The 27970-nt window shown below is 39.6% G+C and overlaps 3 protein-coding genes across 3 annotated transcripts in view; 2 read left to right on the plus strand and 1 right to left on the minus strand.

Annotated features, from left to right (window-relative positions):
- LOC311083523 (cytosolic phospholipase A2 gamma-like) overlaps window positions 1-27970 on the minus strand; it is a 251611-nt gene that overhangs the window by 62578 nt on the left and 161063 nt on the right. The gene's annotated exons all lie outside the window — the stretch shown is intronic.
- Window positions 1-27970, plus strand: part of LOC311083525 (cytosolic phospholipase A2 gamma-like) — a 138597-nt gene that overhangs the window by 15798 nt on the left and 94829 nt on the right. The gene's annotated exons all lie outside the window — the stretch shown is intronic.
- LOC311083524 (cytosolic phospholipase A2 gamma-like) lies at window positions 8240-26887 on the plus strand. Its single transcript, XM_084115111.1, has 15 exons — window positions 8240-8369; window positions 8565-8590; window positions 8754-8862; window positions 8956-9098; window positions 9386-9587; window positions 10843-10945; window positions 11010-11150; window positions 22182-22247; window positions 22343-22414; window positions 22864-23007; window positions 23126-23269; window positions 24057-24134; window positions 24211-24365; window positions 25662-25827; window positions 25909-26887. Exons 2-15 carry the CDS (start codon window positions 8565-8567, stop codon window positions 26067-26069), a joined length of 1710 nt encoding a protein of 569 aa, XP_083971237.1. The 5' UTR covers window positions 8240-8369; the 3' UTR covers window positions 26070-26887.

Consider the following 27970-nt stretch of genomic DNA (forward strand, 5'->3'; position numbering starts at 1 on the left):
CTGTTATGTCCATCTGACGCGCGTGCTGGCTTTCAATGCTGAGTATCGCAAGTTCAGAAAGTCTGTCCTGGCTCATTGTGCTTCTCATGCAGGTTTTTATTAGTTTTAGTTTAGAAAAAGATCTCTCGCCACTTGCCACTGTGACGGGGACGGTTAAAAAAAGCTTCAGAGCTGTAGCCACATCCGTGACACTTGGTAGAATAGATGTATGCTTCAGAATCAGCAGCTCTGCCAGATCTTTAATTGAGCCCATTTCAAGTTTTTTTATCTCAGAACGTAGGGCACTTCGAAACGAAAGCAACAGTGATGGAAATTCGGAGGAAATATCATCGTTGTAAGTCACTGCAAATGTTTCGGCACAAGCACGCAACTCATCATCAGTTGCATGTACGAGTTCAGATACTACCAAAATAAAAGTCCTATACGTTCACGTTATAAAAACGCTTTATTTATTCGAGTAAATTTTTTGGGGGCCCCCCACAACGCGGGGCCCCCCCGCAGTGCGTGCCCTGCGGGCCCGTCCGCTACACCACTGGTTGTCATGTTGAAGGAGCCCTAGCATTGCTGGTAGTGTTCACTACTGCTGGTTCACAATCCATTAACTATGATCTGGACCAAAGTGCCAAACCCAGAGCTGAAGACGAGTTGGATCTGGGTGCCATCTGAGAGAGAGAAGGTCCCGTCTGATGGGAAGCTGCCATGGTTTGCCTTGTAACAGACTCAGAAGGAGATGAAACCATAGCCTGGCTGGCCATCGCAGGGCCACTAAAAGCACCCTGTGCTTGTATAGGAAAATTGTTTCCCACAGAAGTGGAAATGAAGGGAATGCATACAACAGGCAACTCGGCCACTCATAGGCTAATGCATCCAGTCCCAATGAGCTGGACTCTCGGCTCTTGCGAACCACCAGCGGCAATGAGTGGTCATTTTCCGATGCAAACAGATCGACTTCTGCCTTGCCAAACCGTTGCCAAATCAACTGTACTACATCCAGGTGAAGTCTCCATTCCCCCAGGAGCAGCAGATCCCTGGTGTAAGGGTGGATTTCCTGCAGGGGTTCAGGCTGCCCTTAATGATTCCAACCAGCCCTGAGACCATGTGAGGATCTTGCGAGTTAGCTGTAAAGCTGCAAGAGACCTGGTGCTGCCCTGATGATTCAAATGAAAGACCGTCGACGTGTTGTCGGACCGGACAAGCACATGATGACCCATCAGGTTTGGTAAGAAGTGTTGTAGAGCTACAGTAAGTACACTGCCTTCAACTCCAGGACATTGATATGTTCTAAGGTCTCCCTGGGTGACCAGTGACCACCAATTCCCCTTTGGTTCCAAGTTGCCCCCCATCCTGTAAGTGAAGCATCGGTCGTGATCACTTCCCAATGGGAGAAAACCACCCTTAGTAGCACTAAGGCTCTCAGATATGTTACCCTTTTACAGGGTTTCAGTGCACGGACACAGGCAGGCGATGTCTCGCTAAATCTAGCCCAAAGCTGTTGCTCCACCTCTGAAGAGGCCTGAGGTGAAGCAAGCCCAAGGGAATCACGGATGTGGGGGCAGCTAACGTCCACATTAGTTGCAGAAGGACACCATATGGAAGTTTTGACCGTGACCAAATATTGTCTGTCCTCGCGTAAGACAATGTGGCAGATATTGTGATTAAATTTAGTGTTTTTCCTATGAAGGTTATGGTTTGTTCTGGCAATGGTCAGTAGTACAATACTAGGCAGAAGATCAGGGCAGGCAGCAAACAGTCAGAGTAAGAGATCAAAGCAGAGGTAATGTAGGCAGGCAGCAGACAGGGAAATATCCAGAAATAGGTAGGGTCACAAAACGATCAGGCAGTCACAGGAATAAACGCAGGAATGTTCACAATAGCAAAACAAGACTTCGCTCAGAGTGTTGTGTGACTGTGGCTTAAATGAGTGTTTGAACATGAGGTGCAAGTGTGTGTAATCAGTGCAGTGCAGGTGTATGGTGTAATCAGTCCAGGGAGATGCATGATGGGAAATGTAGTGAAAAAGTCAATATTCAGGCGAAGGTGCTCTCTGATAGCTGGAGAGGGAGGTTACAGAGTCTGTGATTGAGACAAAGTCTCTACTAAAAACGCACTTGTTTTCCATGGCTTATAGTTCATTTTTTATTTATTTATTCATTTATATATATATATTGTTAGGTAGGTTTTACTATTTCATATTTGAGTCTGATACTGTTTTGCCACTTCTGTTTATTTTTCATTCATTATTTGAGTTTAAGGTTGCTCTTAGCTTTGCTGCTTTTAGTTGTGTTTTATGTGTTGTTATGCAGGTATTATTTTCATAATATTTATCTGGTTGTTCTGTAAAGCACTCTGGTCAGCCAAGTGGCTGTTGTGAATGTGCTATAGAAATAAAATGAACTTGAACTTCGATAACAAATGTTCTGAAGTGTCTTTCTGTGGGACAGATTTCTTCTTGCTCGGCGGAGCACCAGCAACCGCTGACGCTTCTTCTTCTGTTGTATTCTTTGCGGCTGTGGGCTGCAGGAGGAGCAGAAGCCGTGCTGTGTAGAAGAGGGCGAGCGGTCGGGGTCCTGGGTTCAGCAGAAGATGTACTCGGCTGCTCTGGGGTTTCCTGATTTAGACTAAAACACACAGATTTTTTAATTAGTTTACATTCCCACATATCAAAAGTTGTACAGCCTTTATTACAATGTGGTAAATAAAGATTAGCTATTCATCATCATCATGTGTTTTTTTTTTACATCAAGTAAAGAGTCATAGAACTTCTAACTACAAAATTATTACTGGAGCTTTCATCATAGTAATGATGTAAAGTATGATGTTAGTATCATGTAAATGATACTACTTTATCATAGTAAATATGTAAATGAGAAAATATGAGTAAATACAATGTCTAAACCAAACCCCCTCCCCATTTCAGCTTAATGTAGACAAATAGACAATATATTATCAGCAATATTGCCTTCATGCTTACTCCTCAAATGGATCGATTCTGTCCAGAATTTGATCCTCTTCATCTGAATCAAATCGATCTGGATCAGATCTGTTATCACTCTCATCGCTCTCCAAAAAAATCATTGAATCTTCGTTTGGCCATGTTGATTTTCTGTAAAATCTGACCAGTACAAAAACGTCTATCTCCACAGTAATCCAAATTTATCGTGTCCAAAGACCGTATATAAAAGATTGTGTCTGAGAAGACGCGCGAGATTTATTCCAAACCCCTCCCTTTTTTACGTTCCTAGGACACCTGATAATGTCCTTGTTTGTTTTATATTGGTCTGTGATTGGTTCACACACCAACAGCATTATATATCATTTGATAGGGTAAAGTACCAGTTCTCTGTTTTGCGGTAAAATGCTATAGATTTGCACTCAAATACGGAAGGCTTATCATTCGCGGAAGTCAACACAGTCTACTCATTATTACGCAGACGAATGTCAGCTTTTTCATAGAAAAAAAAGTAAGTTAATACCTTAATCCATTCCGAAGCTATTAATAGATATGTCAGGTGTGCGCACTTTGACGCTCTAGAGCAGTGGTTCTCAACTCCAGTCCTCGGGACCCACTGCTCTGCACATTTTATATGTCTCCCTTATTTAACACACCTGAATCAGATCATCAGCTCGTTAAGAGAGACTCCATGAACTGAACTGAGTGTGTCAGATAAGAGAGACATACAAAATGTGCAGAGCAGTGGCTCCCGAGGCCTGGAGTTGAGAACCACTGCTCTAGAGCGTCAGTCGACTTTGAAGAGTTAATCCAAAATAAGTGTTGTAGTATAACCATCAGGACAGCAATGATGTTTGAACTGAATTTGGCAACAATATAGTGAATTACAGTGAAGTCATTGAATGGTTCTGAGTTCTAATTTATCTGAACAACTAGGCAATGACTGCTGTCAAGGACAAATGTATAGTACAAAGCTCGGCTCATTTTTGGCACAAATGGAACCCCATACTTTCTGAGAAAAGCCAGAAAATGTATTTTTGGCTTATGTGGATGAAAGACAACAACTCCCAGAATGCACTTGCTTCGCTGCTCTACGAGGCCACTCCCAAGCCACGCCTACCGGTAAGACGGCACAGTTAAACAACAAGACTAGGCTACTAGTGAGTCTCCGTGACGAGTCTGCCCGGGATTTCGAGATCGCCCAAAATGTCCGGGATTCGGCTTTTGCGTTCTACAGTCGCCATTCATCATGTTTACTGTGGCGAGCAGGACGAGGCTGAGGGGCGCGGGAGAACGTGTAACGTGTAAGCATGTAAACACTACATTCAGATTCACCAATCAGAATGAATTCAGTTAGATTGAAACAAAAGGTGTGCATGTAAACAATGAATGGCGACCGCGGAAAGCAAAAGCCGAATCCTGGACATTTTGCATTTGATCTCGACGGCCGGACATTTCTCTTTCTACTTTCTCCAACTACTCAGCTTTCTCCACAGAACAAGAGCCTGCGAGCTTAGCTTCCAAAAAAAGACGGCTGACTATGTGTACATTCTGTGAGTGAGATCCCACCTCCTATAGGCGGGTTGAAAACATGCGGGACAGCCCCTACTACTGGCTATATTCTTTAGCCTCTGGCCAAAAAATCCTCCGGTGACGCAAAATGAGGATTTTTGCATCATCGGAGGATTTTTTCCAGACAAAAAATACAAAAATCTCTTGTCTCAGGGGAATATGAGGGTGGAAAGCACGGTAATTTGAAAAAACTACAGGTTTTCTACTAATACAAAGCTTAATGCTAAATCCTGAAGTATCCCTTTAAGATGACAGAAAGAGACGAAAGTTAATGCCGCGTTCCAGGCAACCTGTAACCCGTGTTTTTCCAACTCATAACTGGGAGTACATCGTTCCAGGCAACCTGTAACCCGTGTTTTTCCAAATTTATACCCGTGAAAGTGCACTGGAACGGCAGTCAAACCCGTGACTTCCCACCCATGAACTCGTACTAGATCGATGTACTCCCAGTTACGAGTTGGAAAAACACGGGTTACAGGTTGCCTGGATGACAGAACCAGATGACAGAAAGAGATGACAGTTAAGATGACAGAAAGAGACGACAGTTAAGATGACAGAAAGAGATGACAGAACCAGATGACAGAAAGAGATGACAGTTAAGATGACAGAAAGAGACGACAGTTAAGATGACAGAAAGAGACGACAGTTAAGATGACAGAAAGAGATGACAGTTAAGATGACAGAAAGAGATGACAGTTAAGATGACAGAAAGAGACGACAGAACAAGACGACAGAGCAAGATTACATAAACAGAGAACATACATATCAACATATACTAATTTATCTGAACAACTAGGCAATGACTGTTGTCAAGGACAAATGTATAGTACAAAGCACAAAGCAGTTGGCTCATTTTTGGCACAAATGGAATCCCATACTAAAGAAAATGCTACCTGATATTAGTGTTTAATTGGGTCTGTGTTTTATGATTGACAAAGTGTGTATGTTGGTTGAAAACCTCATAGTGTTCTGGAAGAATGGCTTGACTGAGTCATGTATAAAGTGTTTTGGTAGTTTTAGCGCATTGTGGATGTGAAATTAACTGTTGTGAAGCTGAAAGTTGGTTAGAAGAACTATGTGAAGAGTGAAGAGTGACCTAAGTAGTGAGAAATGTGTCCTAGTGATTGTAAAAACCTGTAATGTTAGTTAATGCATTAACCAAAATTAATTAATGAGTGTTACCAAATGAACACATTTTAAACAAACATTTATGGACTTTAATTTTCAGCAGATGAATACAGAAATGTTACAGATGCTGAAAGAAAATGTGTTACACACTGTTATTTTAGTATCCTTGAGATAGTTTTTAGTAACATTTTGAATTTTTTTTTATATTTACCATTTTAATTTTGTTTTTAGTTATTGTGTTGTGTGTTTTTATCGTTTTTATTAGTTATAGTATGTCTTTTTTTATTTTTATTTCAGTTTATTTTAGTACATCAAGTTAAACTAGAGGAAAATTGGAAACATTGCCCCAACTAGCTGAAAGTTTAAGTTTTAATATTTTATTTGATTTCAGTTAATGTTTAATTTATTTATTTCAAGTAATGAAAATGTTTTTTGTTTTTTTTTAGTTAACTATAACAACCCTGGTAATATGTTTTGAATACAGAATTCTAACTGAAACTGAAATTGAAGGGGGTGGCATCAAATTACAGTTTCTTCTGTAGAATAGTTTCTTCAACTATTTGGGCAGGTTTGAACCTGTGAATCTTTAGAAAATAAACTATTTTTTCTTAGTCACATTTCAGAAGTGAGGGGGACAGAAATGTCAAGTGTAATACCAGTTTTTTCTGAACCTTTTCTAACTGACAGGTTGAATTTTTTTCTCATCTGTTGCTTTTAATTGGCTAGGAAATCAAATACACTGTTGAACCATAATCATTCATTTGTATGCAAGAACATTGGGTCCTGGAGGACCCCGACTGCACGTTTTAGATGTCTCCATAATCAAACTCTGATTCAGCTAATCAGTTAATTATCAAAAGGTGTGTTTGGACTTGAATAGGGGCAGTGCCGCTTTAAGTCCAACACAACTAAACACTCCAAGACCTCAGATGGGATGGATTTTTGCAAAATCAATAAAAAGAGTTTGTTTGGCTGTGTGAACTGTTGTGAACACATGTGAGAATTTTGTATGCAATGCTTTGAGAAAATTATGCATATGATTTGTAATTTGTATGAAAATATTGAAAACTTACAATCTGTTCAGGACAATTACAAAGTGTTCAGATCACTGTGTTAGTTCTTTTGATTGCAGTGATATGAGTTTGGATAAGTGTGCCAAATTGAGAAAGATTGTAAAACACACCTAAAACACATAGTTTAGATGCAGGGGTAATGTCTCCACAACACATAAAAACCAGGCAAAAATGTATTTTTGCTTGGGTATTTAATTTTTTATTTGGTCTGTTTCTGAATGGGTTTGTGATTTGAAAACTATCTGCCCCATAACACCCTCCATAGTTCAAGCACATATTAGCTTTTCTCTATGCATTTAGACATTATATGAAGAGTTCAGATGCAAAAGCCTCTAAGTGCCATCTGAAATTTTCTTCTAGAATGATAATTTTTATCAAGATCGTATATTTAAGTTCAGTAATTTCACTTAAATGACAATTAATAGGTCATTTTCATTGCCATTTAAGTGAAATAACTAAACTTAAATATACGAGCTTGATAAAAATGATCATTTTAGAAGAAAATTTCAGATGGCACTTAGAGGCTTTTGCATCTGAACTCTTCATATATAAACCCCACCCTCAACCCCCACATACAAGGAAATTACATGGAAAACTTTTTTTGTTTAAGAAAAACTATAGTTATTAACAACACTGGTAAGATATTTTGGATTCTGTTATTTCCAGATTGTAATTCTTTTAAAAACACACCCATTTAAAAAAAATTCTAACCGTAAATGAAGAAGCGAGTGGCATCACATTATTATGCAATATTTCTTGAGGCTATGTGAACGTTTACAGATGTTTCTTCAACTATTTGGGCAGGTTTGAACATGTGGACTTTAACAAAATAAACTCTCTTGTCTTACTGTTATTCTCAATCGATTTAAAATTTCTCCAAACTCAGGACACCGCTGTCAAAACAATTAAGATAACACAAAACCTTCCATGTTTTTTTAACCTTTGTCTAATTGACAGGTTTTATTTTTTTCTTATCTCTTGCTTTTAATTACTTGCATAATCAGTAATTTGTAATGATGCACCTAAAGACTCCAAGACCTCAGATGGGATGGATTTTTATAAAATCAATAAAAAGAATTTATTGAACCCCCCCCCCCCCCAATGCTTTGAGAAAATTATGCATATGATTTGTAATTTGTATGAAATGAATGAAAATTACAAATGACAAGTGTTCAGATCACCGTGTTGATTGTTTTGAGAGCAGTGATCCGATTTGGAGAAGTGTGTCAAATCGATTGAAGAAAAACACACTTTTCACACTATTTAGATGCAGAGATAATGTCTCCACAACACAGCAAAACCAACCAAAAATAGCTTTTTGCTTAAGTATTTAAGTTTTAATTTTATTTTATATGTTTCTGATTTCATTGGGTTTGTGCTTTGAAAACGATCTGCTTCATATAGTTCAAACACATATTCTATGCATTCATGGTATACACAGTACAGTAACCCTATACGGTCCACACCCACCACAAGGAAATTAAATAACTTTTACTGTTCCCTGGAGTTCAGGTTTATCACCTCCCACGATGATATCTAGACCTTCAGAGTCCTATAAAAGAGGCTCTTCTGTCTGATCTGAGAGTCGACGGCTGCTGTGCTGATATTGCTGAAGCCTCAGGATTTTACAAGACTATACAGGAACAGTGAGTATATGTTTTAAAGTTAGTTTTTAGTTTAAAGTTACCAACTTGCATTTAAAAAAAAATACCTGTGGCATAATAATCTAATGACTAATGACTAATTTTTATCAAACAACTGTCAAGATTTTTAAAAGATGTTCCCTATTAGTTTTGTAATTAAAGATTTTACCTTTAATGTTTGACTCTGTTCTTTTTTAGATGGGAGGATCTAAACCCCAGGAAAGGTAATAATGCTCAGACTCCTGTGATTAAATCTGTGCACTTCATTATATATATAAGTACCGTATTGCATCACAATTAACATCTAAAAACTGGATAATTCTGACAATAACTTTTCTAAAATATATGAAATGGCTGTATAAATTCATCACTGGTCTGTCGTTGCAGTGAAGTGAGAATCGAACACTCTCTGAATAACAACGAGGAGGAGTTTGTAGCCAGAAGGAGAAATGATGTTCTGCAAAGCCTGAAGAAACTTAAGATAACCTGCAGTGAGGTAATATTATACTCTGTTTATCTGCCTGGATATTTATAAATGGTGTTTTAGCTGATGAACATCAATTGTTTGCTAAATCAATCTGCGTTTCAGACTGAGGTGCCAAACATTGCATTACTGGGATCTGGAGGAGGACAAAGAGCCATGGTGGGTTTGCTGGGATCCCTGGATCAACTCCAGAAAACAGGTCTTCTGGACTGTGTGCTTTATCTGAGCGGAGTCTCTGGATCCACCTGGTACACACACACACACACACACACACACACACGCACACACACATACTCACGCCACGCACATACACACGCACGCACTCACACACACACACACACGCACGCACGCTTACTCATATACACACACACACACACACACACACACACACACTCACTCACTCACGCACACACCCACAAACTCACTCACGATGCTCTCTCTCTCTCTCTCTCTCTCTCTCTCTCTCTCTCTCTCTCTCACACACACACACACAGGTTGAATGTCATAAATGAGAGCTTATGTTGTTCCTCTGAAGGTGCATGGCCTCCTTATATCAGGAGCCAGACTGGTCCACCAAACTAGAGACTGTGAAAGACAAGATCGTCCAGAGACTCAGCGGTCCTGCAGTCAGCTGGGGAGATGCTTTTGCCAAACTGAAGAAATATTACAAGGAGAAAGACCTATTCAGCTTGACTGACATCTGGGCAGCGATGTGTGTTACAGATTATCTGAAAGAGGTCTGTAACTATTCATAATACAACCCTCAATGATGTATGATCTTAAAGGAATAGTCTACTTAATAATTTAAATTCTGTCATCATTAGGGGCTTTCGCAGCGGAGAAACCTTTTCACAGTTCCTAGAACTATTGCCGGAAGCTCCCGGATGTCAACGTGTTTGCACCACAGGAACTGGGAATGATTTTAGTTCTAGGAACTCCTTTTGGAGGAACTGATTTACTCCTCCTTCAGAGTCGGTCTAAACCAGCGCTATAGGAACTATCCGTGACGTTAGTGTTCGCTGATTGGCCGAACGCACGCAAAACACCAGAACCCGCCGGTTTTAAAAAGCTGTGTAAACACACAGATTATATACTATATACAGTATATTTACTCCATAAACTAACTCTACGAAGATGTAAAACAGTGATAAATGAAGCTCTTAATCTTTACACTGAGGAGAAAATCCAACGTGACTCTGAGGAGAATAAGAGAAACATGATTATGTATTTCTGCTCAGCAACACTGGACATCAAACACACGCCATACGCTAACTCTTCATTACTTTCTAGGTATAACAGTTCTATTTAATAAAGTTTTAGACAGATCGTTAACTAATGAACATGGAGAATGTGAGCACTATGAGCTCTGGCGTTCTCAGCGTCGTCAAAATAAAAGTCACAACAACAATATACGTCTTATCTTACGTCACTTCGGAGTTCCTACTGATGAGGCTAATGCAACCAGGAAAACTTTCCTATGGGAACCATTAGTTCTCTGGGAATCATCCTGGCGGCCAATTCCTAAATCTACCCAGTGCGAAAGCCCCTATTTACTCACCCTCAAGTTGTTTCAAACCTGTATAAATTTCTTTCTTCTGCTGAACACAAAAGAAGATATTTTGTAGAATGTCGGTAACCAGGCAGTTGATGATGGACCCCACTGACTTCCATAGTAGGAAAAAAAATATAGAAGTCAAAACTCTGAGACTCTATTGAAATTCTGAGATTTATAAACGATTCCTAGTGTAACTGTTGCAGGCCAGTGAGAGCTGTGTGTGTAAACCTCACTCCCCTGATCTCAAGAGTAACAATAGAGACTGCGGTCTTTAGCTTTCCAGGCCGGAGACCCTGGATAGAATTAGAACGGGTAGCGAGAACCGGTTACACTAGCAGGTGTTTTTCACTTGAGCTTGATTGTGACTGAATAAATTGTCCCAGGTCTCTCCTACACCAACATGATAAATAACAGCTACTGATTTTTTTCCTCTTCAGATAGACGAACACACACTCTCAGATCAGTGGGACCAGAAGAGTAAAGACCCGTTTCCAATCTACACAGTGATCGACAAGCACAGCAAACAGAGCAAAGATGCAGGTCTGTGTGTGTGTGTGTGTGTGTGTCTGTGTGAGCTGTTATATGGATGTGTTTCTGTCTGCAGACCCCTGGTTTGAGATCACTCCACATGAAGCCGGTTATTCCCTCACTGGAGCATTTGTGGAAACATCCAACTTTGGCAGCAAGTTTGAAAATGGCCGTAAGATCAAGAACCAGCCTGAGACTGACATGCTGTACCTGCAAGGTAACAAACTTTGTGACAGGAGAGTTAATTAATATTTATAATATCAACTTACATTCTCTTGATTCTCCATTGTACATTGACCTGAATTAGAGAATAGTGTATAACAGATCAATAGTATCTGGGATTGATCTGGAGATCAGGGGTCTCATTTATCAAGCCTCTGAGAATTACTCACAAGAACACTGCTAAGAATTGACTTAAGAGTAAAACAATTCTTGGCTCAGAGCAGCTTTTAAAAGTTAGTTATCAAGCATCTCAGTCGTAATCCTTGACTACGGCATGATGGCGCCTGTAACTGGCAGAGCCGCGGCTCGTCTCCTCCTGTTTAGATTGTTAATGGTCATTTTTTCCGTGACGTCATCCAAAATGCATGTTGGCCTGTTGAATGCTCGTTCAATTGCGAATAAATCGCATTCATTAAACGATCTTTTCACAAGAGAAGGCCTGGATATTATGTGTTTGACAGAGACATGGCAGAGAGAGGAAGAGCTTATTCACTTAAATGAACTTTGCCCAGCTGGTTGCTCTGCTGTTAGGAGGCCCCGCCCATGTCGTCGCGGTGGTGGACTGGCCATTGTGCACAAGGACATCCATAAATGCAATGAAATCTTGCCCCAAAAATTCTCTTCTTTTGAATTGCAGATGGTCAAGTTGGGTTTCTCATCCTCTTTCTACTGCATTTTGGTTTACCGCCCTCCTGGCCCTGCTGCTGTCTTTCTTAAGGATTTTAGTGACTTTTTGTCCTCTATAATAAAGTTGGAATCTGTCTTAATCCTTGGGGACTTTAACCTTCATGTTGATGACAGCTCATCTTGCTCCGCAATGGAATTTTTAACATTGACTGAAACTTTTAATTTTAAGCAGCATGTATCTGAGCCTACTCACCAAAAAGGCCATATTTTAGACTTAGTTTTTACACTTGGCCTAGATATATTAAACGTATCTGTAAATGATGTGTATATGAGTGATCATAGTATTGTTCTGTTTGATCTTCACTTCAGTTCTGACCCAAAGCCTTCAGCAGTTAGGTCTCAGAGACGTGTTATCACTGCAAATACTGCAGATACATTTTCTGATTTGTTTGATCCTGCTCTAGTTATGGACTGCCTTGATGTGGATGACTTCGTTCACTGTTTTAACAATCACTGTGTAAAAATTCTGGATCAGGTGGCCCCTGTTAAATCAAACTTGTCTGCTCAGAAAAAAACGTGGCCTTGGATTAATGAAGAGATTTTAAATCTTAAGAGACTGTGTCGAAAGACTGAACGCCTGTGGAAATCCACTAGCCTTGAGGTGCACAGGCTTTATCTCAGGGATCTTGTGTTGTCCTATAATGTGACGGTTGAAAAAGCCAGATCTGTCTATATCCATCAACTAGTAACATTAAATAAAAGAAATCCTAAAGTGCTGTTTGACATGATTAATACACTTGTTTGTCCTGCTGCCCCAGTTATCCCTGTTTTTTGTGAAGCTGACAGCAACGCCTTCTTGGGATTTTTCACCAACAAAATCAAAATGATTAAAGATAAAATCCCGTCCCATTCGTGGGGTACCGCTGATGTCTTTGAACCAGTCTCCAGCATGTGGTCCACTTTTAGGACTGTGACGATTGCTGATATTTCTGAACTGGTGACCAGGATGAAGCCTTTTATTGTAAGTAATCAGCAATATTTAAAAATTTATACGATGGAGCCAATGCAGTGTTGACAGAACTGGGCTAATATGGTCATACTTCCTGGTTCTGGTAAGAACTTGAGCTGCTGCATTTTGGACCAGCTGTAGTTTGTTTATTAAGCGTGCAGGGCAACCACCCAGTAGAGCATTACAATAATCTAGCCTTTGTTCCGCATTTGTCATTGAGAGCATATGACGTAATTTAGATATACTTTTAAGATGGAAAAATGCGGTTTTACAGATACTAAACACGTGACTTTCAAATGAAAGATTGGTATCAAAGAGCACACCCAGGTTCCTAACCGACAGCTTAAAGGTTTTTGGTATGTATCCTAGAGACAAAGATGAATTAATGATAGTAAGAAGAGGATCTATGACCTCTGGAAGCATCTCTAAAGCCCTATTCGCACGGGATTAGTATTACCTAGGGACCTCCGGTAATTTGTAATAATCGCAGAGGTCGTCTGTGATTTTTATCCCGTGCGAATCTGCCATGTCTGTAAAAATTCCTCCGAAAATTACCTACCGTATTTCGGCCAACACAGGGGTCCTCTGATAATACCAGTCCCGTGCGAATCCCCATGTCTGTGATTTGGGCTGTTTTTCTGTGAGCCTATCGTTTCCTAAAGAACGTAATAACCATTATGGGCCGTTTAACAGTCCATTTTACGTCTGTATTAAAACTATATTAACAATAAAATCTCTCGATATGCTCTACTCCAATTCGATTATAGTTTTTCTCCAATAAAAACTATGAAGTGCTGCAAAAGAGAAAACAAACTACAGTAAAGACATGATCCGGAAGCTCAACTCGGACCGTTGTCATGGAAACGTAAAAATTGGGTATTTTGGCGCAACATGGAAGCTCTTTTGGAAAGTTTGGACGCTTTTTGTGGTAGTGTAATTTAGTAGTCTGTATCGTGGAGCATTTCTTTGTCTCACACGGCCTCTAAAGACGTCCATCCTGTAAGTATCTCAAGAAATCAAGTGAAAGAGTAAAAATGATATAAAATGAAATAAACCAAATAAAATGAATAGAAAAACAAGCCTATCGCGACCTTTCGGTATTTATAATACCTTCTTCAGGCAGGCTTGTTGTAAATATGGACAAAGAATAAAGAAGATATATTATATATTTATACAATAATATCATATTCTATAATATATATCATATTTCTCGAATAAATTGGTTTTAAATAAGTTATTTTTTTGAATTGCAATACTGCAGCGCGATCTTCGTTTCAGCACGTTCAGCTAGTGAAGTGTGAATGGGTGGGCGCACGCTGTAAAGTCCGTAAACTCGAGGGAATTACGAACATTTATTTGCCCGTGTGAATGAGCCACCAAAAACACAGACGTCAGGGGGTAATTTCTTAATTACAGAGGTCCAGGGGTAATACTAATCCCGTGCGAATAGGGCTTTAGTCGGTATAGGGCAGGGGTGGGCAAACTTTTTGGCTCAAGGGCCACACTGGGTTTTAAAATTTGACAGAGGGCCGGCCCAGTAGCAGATTATGAAACACGATCTCATGAAAGTGTGTATCTATACCACAAATTTAATTTCTCGTGCCATTTATACGCCAAAAATGTTTTTCTGTGCATATGCTACGCACTGTAAACCCCTTGGTTAGGATTAGGGGTGCGGAGTGCGTGCCTATTACACGCCATAAAGTGCGTATCATATGCACGCGAAAACTGCGTATCATAAGCACTACAAATACAGTTCGTGGTATTCGCACTTTCATGAGATCGGGCTGAGCAAACACATTTACGTTGTGGCAACGTCTGCGCGAAATTCAACAACTGAGAGACGACATTCTGACAATACATTTTTTATGCTAGATATCCCCCATTTAGCATGTTATGTTTTGAGGTTAATTTTTAATTAGTCAGATGTTAGATAATTATAGCCTATACTTTTTAAATATTGTTTATCCTTATTATTATTTAATGGGCCTAACAGTAAATTAGGAACAAAACACCTGCAAGTGTACACTTAGAAGAGTAAAAATGACAGAAGGTTACATAAATTCAACTTTATTAAAACTGCATATGGCAATCAATTTGCACTTCCAAAAGTCATACATTTGTGGAAAAAAAAAACGAAATAAACGAATATACAAATTTAAGTATAATAAAATAAAACATAAAAAGCAAAGGCAGATCAGAACATTTAATGAAAAAAAACCGGGTTCTATACATGGCAGACAGGGGAGCGTAGTCGAAAGCCGGGCGATAAAGGTCGGGTAAACGGAATCAGTCAGGATACATCCACAAATCCAGAGGAGCAAAAAAACTAAATAGCAGACAAATCAAAGGAAAAACTAAACAGGTGTGCAAGCGGTTACCAAAAATTTTTTTCTCTGTGGGTTTCCAAAAAAGGAAAAAACATTAACGTGCAACAAGCATAGACTGTAAAAAATATGGACAAAGTGTCTGTGACGTCACCCATAGACTTTCTGAAGAACGGGTTTGAAGCCATTTATGGGGGGTATGGGCGGTGCCATCTTGGAAAATCTTGGGAAATCCTAACCCCGCCCACCTTCTGACGCAGCGCGCGTCACTCAGCTCGCTCTGCTACTCCGGTTATCTCTGTATATATTTTAGGCAACGAAATATGTTATAAAACACCATACTAACTCTTTTCGTTTTCATTTAAAGAAATCTTAAACATTATAGCCACACAAATGTGGTTCAGGTAACGCGTATTGATTATATTCACTGCACATAACGTTTGCCTATTTATAACAAAACGAGATATAAAACACAAACCTGCCTCTTTTCGTTTTAAATATAATATAAAAATATTAAACATTTTAATATGGTCCAGGCAATATGTGCATTTGTACTAAACAACAGATTTTGCAGTAAACAACATTACAGATCATATTCGTTGTATTAAAATTTAAAATGACAAAACCCAACCCAGTCTCTTTTTGTTAAATTTCAGTTTTATCAATATTAGCTATTATAAAAGTATAAGTAAAAGGCACAAGAAGCTATACAAATAAAGCAAACAATTCAGTCAAACATACAAAGTCAGCGCTCTAGTCTAACCATACAACGGTAAAGTTAAATAGCTTATAATGATATGAAACTTCCCCTCAGCCAAAACGATTGCCCAGGGACCAAATTATATTCACAAGACCAAAAATCGCCCATTAGATATAGACAAGACGAATTATATCTCATGTTTAACCACTACAGAAATGCCAGAGTCCGTGGCAAACCTCAGAATGACTAGCCGAGGAAAGGCTATTCCAGGTGGGGTACATCGCGCTGAGCGCCCGGTCATCGCTGGATCTCACAACTGGATAAAATTTTCATAAATCTTTAAATAAACCACAGATTTGAGCTTTAAACAACTACATTCTCACCTGAAAAACTCTTAAAACTACATTTCATGATACAGAAACAGTAGTATTATATTTCAACTGTGTTTAAAAATGGCGCTTCTTATGTTGTCATTCTCCTTGGCGCAGCCTAAGCTGTCAATCAAGCTGTCAATCTAAGTTAACCACGCCCTTATTTGTCATACATTTTATATCTAAATACGATCTAAACTAACGAGTCAGAAAAAAATTCACCCCCCTCACAGTTGTCAGGCACTCGGAAGCTATCGAAAAATACAATAAAAGTCCATGGGACCAACCTGTAAAAACATGAATTTATGCTGTGAAAACGGACATTTTAACATGCGGTCTATGGACATTTGCTCCCTTTTGGGACCCCCCTCTAGTGGATTTTCGATGTATTGCAGTTTTTCGCACTTCCGGGTAGGCTTGTCATGGTTGAGTTATGCACTGTTTCCTCTGTGTCTCGTGTCACTATTTGTTTTCATGTCTGTGAGTGTGCGTGAGTGTGCGTGAGTGGGCGTTGTCCACGCACTTGCTTATACTGTGGTGGTGCCGGACATTTCGCTCATAGCTGTCCAGTAAAAGGCCCAGCCCGATATTAAGTATGAGGCTACTATCGGGTGGGATCTCCGCAGAGAAGACCTCATCCACTTCCACCCTCCTCCCGGTAAGACTGAGATGGTCAACTCACGATCACCACTGCAATGCACTTATAGACTCTGGAGCCGAAGGTAACTTTATGGATCACCGTTTTGCATTACAGTTTCAAATTCCTCTCCAAACACTCCCTCAGAAAATCACCGTCAATGCATTAAACAGACAATCACTACCAGCCATCTCCCAAGTTACCGAGAGTCTCACACTCATCACATCTGGAAATCACGCAGAAACCATTTCATTTTACATCATGGACTCCCACCTCACCCCCATTGTTTTAGGACACTCCTGGCTAAGCTTACACAATCCCCGCATTGACTGGAAACTAAGAACTATTTCGGCTTGGAGCACTGAGTGTCATAATTCGTGTGTAGTGTCTGCTTGTTCTGTTGTTTCTGTCCCTGTGTTGCAGGAGGAAGCAGTGGATTTGTCAAACGTGCCCGTAGAGTACCGTGACCTGAGGGAAGTGTTCAGTAAGTCAAGGGCTGCTTCTCTCCCTCCGCATCGTCCCTATGACTGTGCAATAGATTTACTGCCAGGTAAGTCTCCGCCTAAAGGCAAGATTTATTCACTCTCGGTTCCTGAGAGAGAGGCTATGGAGAAATATATTTCTGATTCTCTAGCAACCGGGTTCATCCGGGGTTCTTTTTTGTGGGGAAGAAGGACGGTTCTCTGCGACCTTGCATTGATTACCGAGGGCTGAATAACATCACGGTGAAGAACACTTATCCTTTGATCGGTCGTTTCGATTTTACTCTTTCATATCGTCCAGGGTCCAAAAACATCAAACCCGATTCTTTGTCGCGTATTTTTGATCGTCCCGAACACGAACCTACTCCCGAGCGCATTTTTCCAGAGACCCTAATTATCTCTTCGCTCACATGGGAGGTCGAATCGAGGGTCAAGAAGGCCTTGGAAGGGGTAACGCCTCCGATCCGGTGCCCACCTAACCGCTTATTTGTGCCGGAGGGATTACGATCAGACGTTATCCAGTGGGGTCATTGCTCTAATCTAGCCTGTCATCCAGGGGTGAGTCGTACTATCTATTTAGTTAAGCAGCGATTCTGGTGGCCACTTATGGCTCGTGATGTTCACAATTTTGTCTTGGCTTGCTCAAGTTGTGCCACTGGTAAGTCGTCCAATCGACCCCCAGATGGGTTACTTCAACCGCTGTCGGTGCCTTCGAGACCCTGGTCCCACATCGCTCTAGATTTTATAACCGCCCTCCCACCCTCCCAGGGTAACACGGTAGTTTTGACCGTGGTGGACCGGTTCACGAAGGCGGCCCACTTTATTCCCTTGCCCAAATTGCCTTCAGACAAGGAGACAGCGGTGGCAGTCGTAAACCACGTCTTTCGGTTACATGGCCTCCCGACAGACGTGGTTTCCGACAGGGGACCCCGATTTGTGTCCAAATTCTGGTGAGAGTTTTGTAGATTGCTGGGGGCGACGGTCAGTCTGTCCTCTGGGTTCCATCCCCAGAGAAATGGTCAAACTGAGAGAGCCAACCAAGATTTGGAAAGAACACTACGATGTTTGGTCTCCAGGAATCCTTCCTCCTGGAGTCAACAACTTTCTATGGTGGAGTACGCCCACAATACGTTGCCAGTGTCATCCACGGGCCTGTCTCCGTTCCAGTGTAGTGTAGGTTACCAACCACCTGTTTTTCCTAGTACGGAATCCGAAGTCGCGGTCTCCTCCACCCACGCCTTCATCCAGAGGTGTCACCGTACTTGGACGAGAGCCCGGGAGACACTTCTCCAAGTACGGGAGCGCACCAAGGCCAAAGCCGATCGCCACCGGTCTAGGCCTCCCGTATATGTCGTCGGTTCCAAAGTGTGGCTTTCTACCAAGAACATTCCTCTCCGCTCCGTATCGAATAAATTAGCTCCTAAATTCATTGGCCCGTTTTCTGTCACCAAGATCATTAGTCCGGTGGCAGTCCGCCTCAACCTTCCTCCGGCGTACAGGAGAATTCATCCGGTTTTCCACGTCTCAAAGAAAAAGCCCGTGTTTTTTGCACGTATTAATCCGCCAGTCCCGGTTCCCCCACCGCCGCGACTCGTAGACGGGGAACCATCTTATTCGGTTCGTCGCATCCTGGATTCTAGGCGGAGGGGACGCGGATTTCAGTACTTGGTGGATTGGGAAGGTTACGGTCCGGAGGAGAGAAGTTGGGTTCCTGCTCGTGACATCCTGGATCACTCCCTTATCGATGATTACAATCGACAGGTAAGGAGGCCTGGGAATGACGTAAGGCATTCCTAGGAGAGGGGGTACTGTCACGGTTGAGTTATGCACTGTTTCCTCTGTGTCTCGTGTCACTGTTTGTTTTCATGTCTGTGAGTGTGCGTGAGTGGGCGTTGTCCCGCTCGCGTGGTTGTTCAGTGCTCCAGCTGATATCAATCACACTCACTCCCCGCTCCAGCTGCTATCAATTCCCGCTCTCCATAAATACTCACTCATCTCTCCATTCCAGTGTCCATCCGTTGTTTGCAGTCCCGCTGAATGTGTCGTGCCGAGTCTACCGGATCCTGTCTTGTCTGTGGATTTGTCTTCTCTGTTTCACTGCATCGAGCACCGCGCACGGGATATCACCACTGGTTCACCTCATCTGAGCACCACTTTACCTGACCATCGAAGTCCCTGCTAGAGAGCATGATTGCCGCTCCCCCTGAGAGATTCATCATCATTGACTTTGAGTGATGTACCATTGAGTTTGCTGTTCTAAATAAACACTGTTTTCTCCCGCATTTGCTTCCAGTAATCTATCATGACAAGGCTTCATTTTTCAAGTCTATGCGCTTAAGTCGCTGTCTGTTTGGTTTCCATGGTGACGCGCCATTGCTTGTTACGTGACACACCGCAGCCACAACAGCGCTGAATGAATGATGATCTGCTTTTATGTCATTTTTCCTTTTTTACATTTGTTAGCTATGGCATGAAATATCTGATATTCCAATTGTCAAATATATGCAACGCAATATATATATATAGCAAAAAGTATTGCAAGAAAAAGGCAAAATGAATGCGATCTTAAGACGATTTTTTAAATACTCGACGGGCCGGATTAAACAGCCTAACAGCTTTTAAGGCCTCTCTGTATGCAATCGTGCTCTCTTTCCATGAAATGCGAAATACCTCTAGTTTTGTTTTCTTCCAGTTGCGCTCCATTTTTCTGTCTGCTCTTTTAAGGGCCCGAGTGTGCTCGTTGTACCACGGCGTTGGACTATTTTATTTAATCTTCTTTAAGCGCAACGGAGCAACTGTGTCTAAAGTGCTGAAAAAGAGAGAGTTAAAAGTTTCTGTTGCAATATCAAGTTCTTCTAAGCTATCTGGGATGCTGAGATGATGAAACTGATTAGGAAGATTATTAATAAAGCAATCTTTAGTGGCAGAAGTGATAGGTCTAACATATTTGTAACACGGAGTCGGCTTTGCAGCCTTGGCTAAATGTAATTTACATGAGACTAGATAATGATCTGAGATGTCTTCGCTCTGCTGCAGAATTTCAACGGCATCAACATTTATTCCGTGTGATAATATTAGATCTAGAGTAATCTTGCGGGGTGGACTCATTTAAAGTAATGTAATCGTTTGGTTTTATCCAGGTTTCTGTCAAACACAGCACATCTAGATTATAGTCAGTAATCATATCATTAACAATAAGTGCTTTTGAAGTAAGGGATCGAATATTCAGCAACCCAAGCTTTATCATTTGCTCATCTATATTATAGCTGTTTTTTATTTGTTGAACATTAATTCAATTTTTAACCTTAGATGGGTTGAAACGTTTTTTGGATTTCCAAATTCGGGGAACAGACACAGTCTCTATGTGATGATAGCTAGGTGAAAGAGGCTCTATGTGATGGGATTTATCTGACCTTGGTGACGTGAGACAGCAGACGGTCGGTTAAGCCAGTCTGTCTGCTTCCTGACCTGAGGCCCAGATTGTCTTGTTTTATCTCTAAGACTATGTGCCATATTACTAGAGAGAAGAGCAGCACCATCCCAGGAGGGATGAATACCATCTCTTTTCAACAGGTCAGGTCTGCCCCAAAAACTTTTCCAATTGTCTATGAATTCTATATTATTTTGCGGACACCACCAAAACAGCCAGTCATTGAGTGTCATCTCATCACTTCGCCGAACAGTAAGGGGGCCAGAGCAAATTACAGTGCTTGACATCGTACTTGCAAGTTCACATACCTCTTTAATATTAATTTTGGTGATCTCCGACTGGCGGAGTCGAACATAATTTGTGCCGACGTGAAAAATAATCTTAGAGAATTTACGATTAGCATTTGCCAGCACTTTTAAATTTGCTTTGATGCCAGGCGCTCTTGGCTCCCGGCAAACATGTGACTATGGTGGCTTGTGGCTCTATTTTCACGTTCCGTGTAATAGAATCACCAATAACTAGGGCACAATCAACAGGATTCTCAGTGGGTGTTTCAATGAGTGGGGAGAACCTGTTTAATGTTGTTATCGGAACGGAAGAGCAGCGTTTTGTCCCGCGACTACAGCGTCTCACCGTCACCCAATTGCCCTGCTGCGGGGGCTCTACTTCAGCCGGAACTGAACAATGTACAGAGTTCACTAAGCTAGTCGCATCCAAAGCAGTATCTAAAGCCCTTGCACTCTTACTATCCTCAATTAAAGTTTGGATGCGTGTCTCTAGTTCTGAAATCTTCCCCGTCAGCTTTACTATCTCCCTGCATTTATCACATGTAAATCCTGTGCTGACAGAGAAAGATATGCTAAACATGTTGCATGAGGTGAAAGTAACAATAAGAGGAAAAGATGACATGACTTACCGTGTTTGTTGACTGATCCTACTCACCTAAGTTGTTTGATGGACTCGTAAAAGGCACGAGCGCGCGCAAGAAAAATAAATAAATAAAGAGCGTGTGGATGGCACGCTAACAGGCTAGCGAATTACAAGCGTATTGTGCTAGAAATAACGATTTAGATTGAAGCTAGCTATGTCAGGTTAATGTGTGATGTTGAGTAAGTTATATTTAGCAGTATAAACAACAAGGAATGATAGTAAATACTGATTCAAAACAGAAAGATATACGAAGCTTTCAGATGCACACCAACGCAAACAGCAGCAGAAGCAACGAGGCAGAAATGCTGAAAAATCATTAAAGCAATTTCACCAACACACTGAGGTGCTGCTTTTCAACATAAACCTTCTCATTACACAGTGATTTAAAGGAAAGATTATTTTTGCTTAACAATAAGAGCTTAAATCAGACTGTTTGTATTATGCATTTTATTTTAAAAATGATAAATTTTTGTTTATTATGAACACTTTTAAGCTTAAATGTGTTTTCTGCAGGTCTGTGCGGCAGCGCTTTAGCTGATGGAGCCGAGATCCGTAAATTCCTCTGGGAAAAAATTAAAGGTGCAACTTCATTTGTTCTGAAGATTCAGTTCTGTCTAAAGCTGAGAGTCATTTCATTATCATGTGAACCTTAATTCTATTTGATTCCCCCCCAGAGTTATTACATCATTTAAACGCTAAATCTAAAACACGAACAGAAATGATGATGCGTACGGAAACGAGGGAAGGTAAAGCATTTATTACATCTTTTATTTATTGACAAGTTGATTAATCTTTTGTGGTATATGTGGAAGATTATTCAGTGCTGTGGTTCCCAAACTCTGGAATTCTCTTCCTCTAACTCTTTGTTACAGTTCTACTATATACTCAAATTTAGTTTAGTGTTCTGCTGTTTTGTTACTGTATATTGTATATGTATATGTGTCCTATGTGATGCATACTAATCTTCTTGTACAGCGACCTTGAGCTTGGGAAAGGCGCTTTATACATACAAATTATTATTATTTTGTGTCTAATGATCTGTTCATGCTGAGGAATAAAAAGTTAAACTCTCTACTGATGAAAAATAAAAGTGAGCTATAATGATTAGTGTCACCTTAAAACACCTGATATCTGAATGTCATAAATTTGGGGATGGAAAGCACTTGATATTCAATACATTTTGACCTGTGTTCAGGTGTGTTTTCTTCAGAAGAGTCAAACTCCCCTCCCATAGACGAATGTCACCAGGTGCTCATTGATCTCGTGGACAGGAATCTCTCGGTTTTGAATGGCAAAGATACGTCAGCTTACGATAAATCCATCAGAACAGCGCTGAGCGGTAAGAATACACAAAAGTGTGCTGGAAAATGTATCTTTAATGGCCTTTCAGCAACATTTAAACAGTAAAATAAACTACAAATAATTGATGAAACAGTAATCCTCTCCTCTTTTCTCAGAGATCTCTGGAGGCAAACATCAGCTGATTTTTCAAACGGAACAATTGAAAGTCAATAAAAAAGTTGATGCAAAACAGTTTATGAAACAATACACTGAGGATGTTTTTAATTTTTTGAGTCATTACCGCAATTTCAAGCATGTTGGTAGGTTGACCTGTCTTTACAATGTGTTGATTTGTATAATGTACTTCATTTTCTAATTTTCTTGCCAGACTGATGCATAAACCGAATGTGCTTTACTGTAAGATTCCATAAAGCTTCCAATAGCACCATCTTAGTGAAAAACAAATATACTAAAATGTATTTGAAATACATTTTTTTGTGCTAAGTATACTACAAATACATTTACATATATATTTGCTTAATAAAAATACCCTGCAATTGTACTTTTGGAATACCAAACTGGTATACTTAAAGTCTGCTAAACTGGAACAACTAATTTCATACTCAATGAACTTTAATTGTGAGGAAATAGTGCTGAGGTCCGAGATATACTTAAGTATATTTGATTGTGCTAAAATGGAACAATTACAATGACATACAGCAATCAAACAATCCTTATTAATACTGATATTAAAACACATTTTAGGCATAATATTAAATATGAAATATGCAGTGAGAAATAAAGAAATACTCCAAAAGTTTAATTATAATTTTATATCAGTAAGTATTAAAGTGATATGTCAATAAATATGTTAATAGATTTAAAATATACTTTGGTATAGTTTTTTTTTTTTACTAGGGCAACAAAACCGGTTTTAACAGACTGATGCCACAGAAGAACCTTTAGACATCCAATGATGTACTTTAAATCTAAAGAATCTATCATGAAACATGTCTACTAATATTTCAACTAAAAACATATACAGAATATAAAACAGTATCAGAACCATTTACTGAATTTAAGAACCACTGCGTATTTGTTTTACAGATCTTTTGGCAAGTATTTTTAAATGCATGGCTCAGTGGATCTGGGGCAGGAAATATGACTTTCTTCACAACATGAAATGTGAGAACAGAAACTCATAGACAGATGCTAACTGGAAATTCATTGTGAATAATATAATAATGCTGTGATCCCACAGATAAAGCAGTGCCCCCTGCTCTTCTGAAAAGTGAGATGAGAGACTATGAAGATGCTGGACTGTTGCTAAACTCCCCCTATTTCTCAGTGCTGAGAGAAGAGAGAGACATCGACCTCATCATTTCATTGGATTTCAGTGACGGTGATCCTTTCACGGTATTATCAGAGAATGTCTAATAAGGGGAGAACTTCCACTCTCAGTAAACTTACGGCTTCTGAACTGGTTGCAGTTCCACTCTGGCTCCACATGAGGGCGCTCACAGGACGAGTGCAGAATGAATGGAGGTCTATGGCGCTATACCACTCAAAATCCACTTTTCTCAGGATATAATTTTTTGTCTAGTAATTTGAATGTTCGAAAGGAGATGCAAAGAAATTACACATTGCTGGGTGTTAGACTTTTTAGAGTCACTTATTTGCTTTAAAAAGTCTTTTAAAATGTCAGTGATGTCATACACATCATACGACCAGAGATACTGCTTTACGGCAATCCTTCAGTCACTTTGGTGCTTTCGCGCTCTGCACTTTCTTTTCTCTTTCGAGGCATCGACAACACAGCCGACACAGGTAAATACACGTGCTAGAAGAGTTTTTGTTTTATTGTTTTAAAAGACCATGCCGAAAATACACACACACACACACACATCAAGCGGTATCTCTGGTCATAATCAGTCCTTCACTGACCAATAAGCATTCATTAGCAGAATGCTAGCTTGTTATGGGCAACAACAACTCAACCTGTAAGAAATCGAAAGGACATAAGTACTCGTTCATTCAACTTTCGACCTATAACCCATGTTGAACTTGCAAAACCTACAATCAAATCTGAGATTTCTCAACGGCAATTGGGTGAAAGAGACAAATTTAGCCGTCTAGCCCCATAGACTCCCATTCATTCTGCACTCATGGGCGATCGCCCCCAGTGGAGCTCTGGTGGAACTACAACCAAAATTCGGTACAATAGGACTTAATAGGGAGTGGCCAGGCTCTCCGTAGACGGGCTCTGGTATTATACGCACAGAGAATTCACTCATAGAAGTTCATTTAAAGAGATAAATCCCCTATAAATCATCATTTACTCCCTCTCATGTCGTTCCAAACCCGTGACCCGTAGAACACAACGGGAGATTTTTTTTAAATAATCTTGCTATTTTTTTCCTCATGACATTCATAGTGACAGAGTTCAGACTAATCTAAAATAAACACATTAACAGATCATTTCAAATGCTGTATGTCAAAAAACAAGAAAGAAAGCCATTTAAAAATAAAAGCATGGGTTTTCATCTAACCATATTTATTTATAATACCTAGAGAGTGCTGTCCGTTAGCATTCTCATTTATCTCAGAGGGGGTTTCACATCCTTACGATTTTGGTGAATACTTCAAATTTAAACTTGAAATGTCTGTTTAACCCTTTTAATCAAACAATAATGTGCTGTTTTTCCACTGCAGACAGTGAAGGAAACTGCTGAGACGTGCAGGGAACTAAACATCCCTTTCCCTGAGGTCAACATTCCTAAAAAAGACATAAAGAAACCGAAGGACTTCTATGTGTTCAAAGGCCAAAACACTCCAACCGTGATCCACATCCCTCTCTTTAATGTGGTCAACTGTGGAGGCAAGTAATGATCTTACAATGTCCTGAATAAAACTGAAATATCAACTGTGTTCTGATTTAAGTGTGTTAATGTTTCTTCAGATGATATTAAGAAGTGGTGTAAAGAATATAAGACCTTTCGTGTCACTCCTTACAAGCCTGAGAAGATCACTAAACTGATGGAGGTCGCTGGAAAAAACATCACAAACAACAAAGACAATCTGCTGGAGCAAATTCATCTGGCCATAAAAATGCACAAATAATGAATAATAAATATCAGTGGTGTGCAGCGTTATGAAACAAGGCGGCAAAGTCCTCAATGTTTGTTTTAATGTAAATTCCAGTTTACACATTTTTGACGCATGTGAAATGTGCATGAAAACATGTGGACGGAGCAATAGGCCAATCATTATGTGTTTTTTTTCTGTTTAAAGGGATAGTTCGCCCAAAAATGATATTTAAGCCATGATTTACTCACCCTCAAGCCGTTCGAGATGCATATGTCAATCTTTTTTCAGACGAACACATTTTCAGTTATTTTAGAAAATGTCTTAGATCTTTCAGTGGTTATAATGTGAAGCAAGTCTGTTCATATACACAGCTGATCATTAAAGGTGCTGTATGTAACTTTTTCACTCTACTAAAGCATAAAAATACCATAATATGTTTGCAGAACATGCTAAGTTCACATACTCGTTTCTCTGAAAAACACTTCTATAGCCAGTTATTTTACTTTGAAATGCGCATTTCCAGGCTGGAATGTTTCTTTTTGTTTTGGTCTGTGATACTTCACTTTGGCAATTTTCATTGTCCATTGCGCTCGTTCCTGTTGCGCGTGCTCAAACTGGCAACCCGAGTGAGCGCCGACCAGTCTGAGGAGCAGGAGGTGGGAGAAAACACGATCTCCGATATTTTGAATGATACTGCAGTACCTGTTTCGACCACTAGCTGTCATTCTTACATACTGCACCTTTAATAATCAAATCAACCATAACACAGACTGATTTACAACTATGATTGCTGATTAAAATATTGTATTACTTTGCTTCTGTTACAATTAATTGATAAATCATTCTCTACAGATATGGTTTTGTCCTGGTCATTTGATATCAAACAGCACAAATGCTCATTATTATGAAACTGATAGTTGTGGTCCTGGATGCTGATTGGACAATCCAGAGTTCACAATCTCATAACTCTTTATAATTTTAAGAGAGAGAGAGAGAGAGAGAGAGAGAAAGAGAGAGAGAGAGAGAGAGAGAGAGAGAGAGAGAGAGAGAGAGATATAATAAAACTCACCCCATTGGCTAAATCAATGATGTCATGTCCCAGTCAGATGTTCAAACAAAAAGACAGGAATTCGGCTTGATGCTACCACTGGTGCATGAATTAGAAATAATAATAATAATAATAATAATAATAATAATAATAATAAAATACTAGAATATATAAAAAATAAAAATACAGTGGGGCAAAAAAAACAACAACAACTACAAAAAAATGTTAATAATAATACATTTAATTGATTTAGAAAACAAGTAGAAAAGAATAAATAAAAGTAATTGGAAAAAAATATTTTCGAATAAAATTGACTAAATAATTTGGACATAGGGAAATTGCAGAATAATTAATAAAAAGAAATGTAAACTATAAATCTGATATCTGAATCAGAGAGGGAACCATAACTTGAATTTGACATCTCAGAAGTACAACCTCACAGCATGTGCTGTAATGCATATAAAGGACAAAATGCACGAAGAAGAAAAGATAATGGACAAAGCATTTGATGACCACAAGAGAGCAACAAAGTGCAACATTCTCTGCTTGGAATGGCATGATTTAATTTTTTAATTTTAAATTTTTAACTATTTTAATTTATGTTTTGTTTTATCATGTTCAATGTAATAAAATGTTACAAATGTGATACATTTTAAAACATTTTAAATATAAATATAAAATAAAAATATCCTACATACAGTAGTGGCCAAAAGTGATGTCCAGAGGTTTTTAATGACCCTACATACAAGTTCGTATACATACAATATGAGGAAAATATTTGATATATATATTTTAAATATTTTAAAGGTGAGGGACGAACAAAACTCTAAACTTTTTATCTGACACAGTTACTTGCCATAAAAGGCAAACTACAGCTACAGGTTTT

The sequence above is a fragment of the Abramis brama genome, assembly GCF_963993115.1.
Source record: "Abramis brama genome assembly, chromosome: 5".
NCBI lineage: Eukaryota > Metazoa > Chordata > Actinopteri > Cypriniformes > Leuciscidae > Abramis > Abramis brama.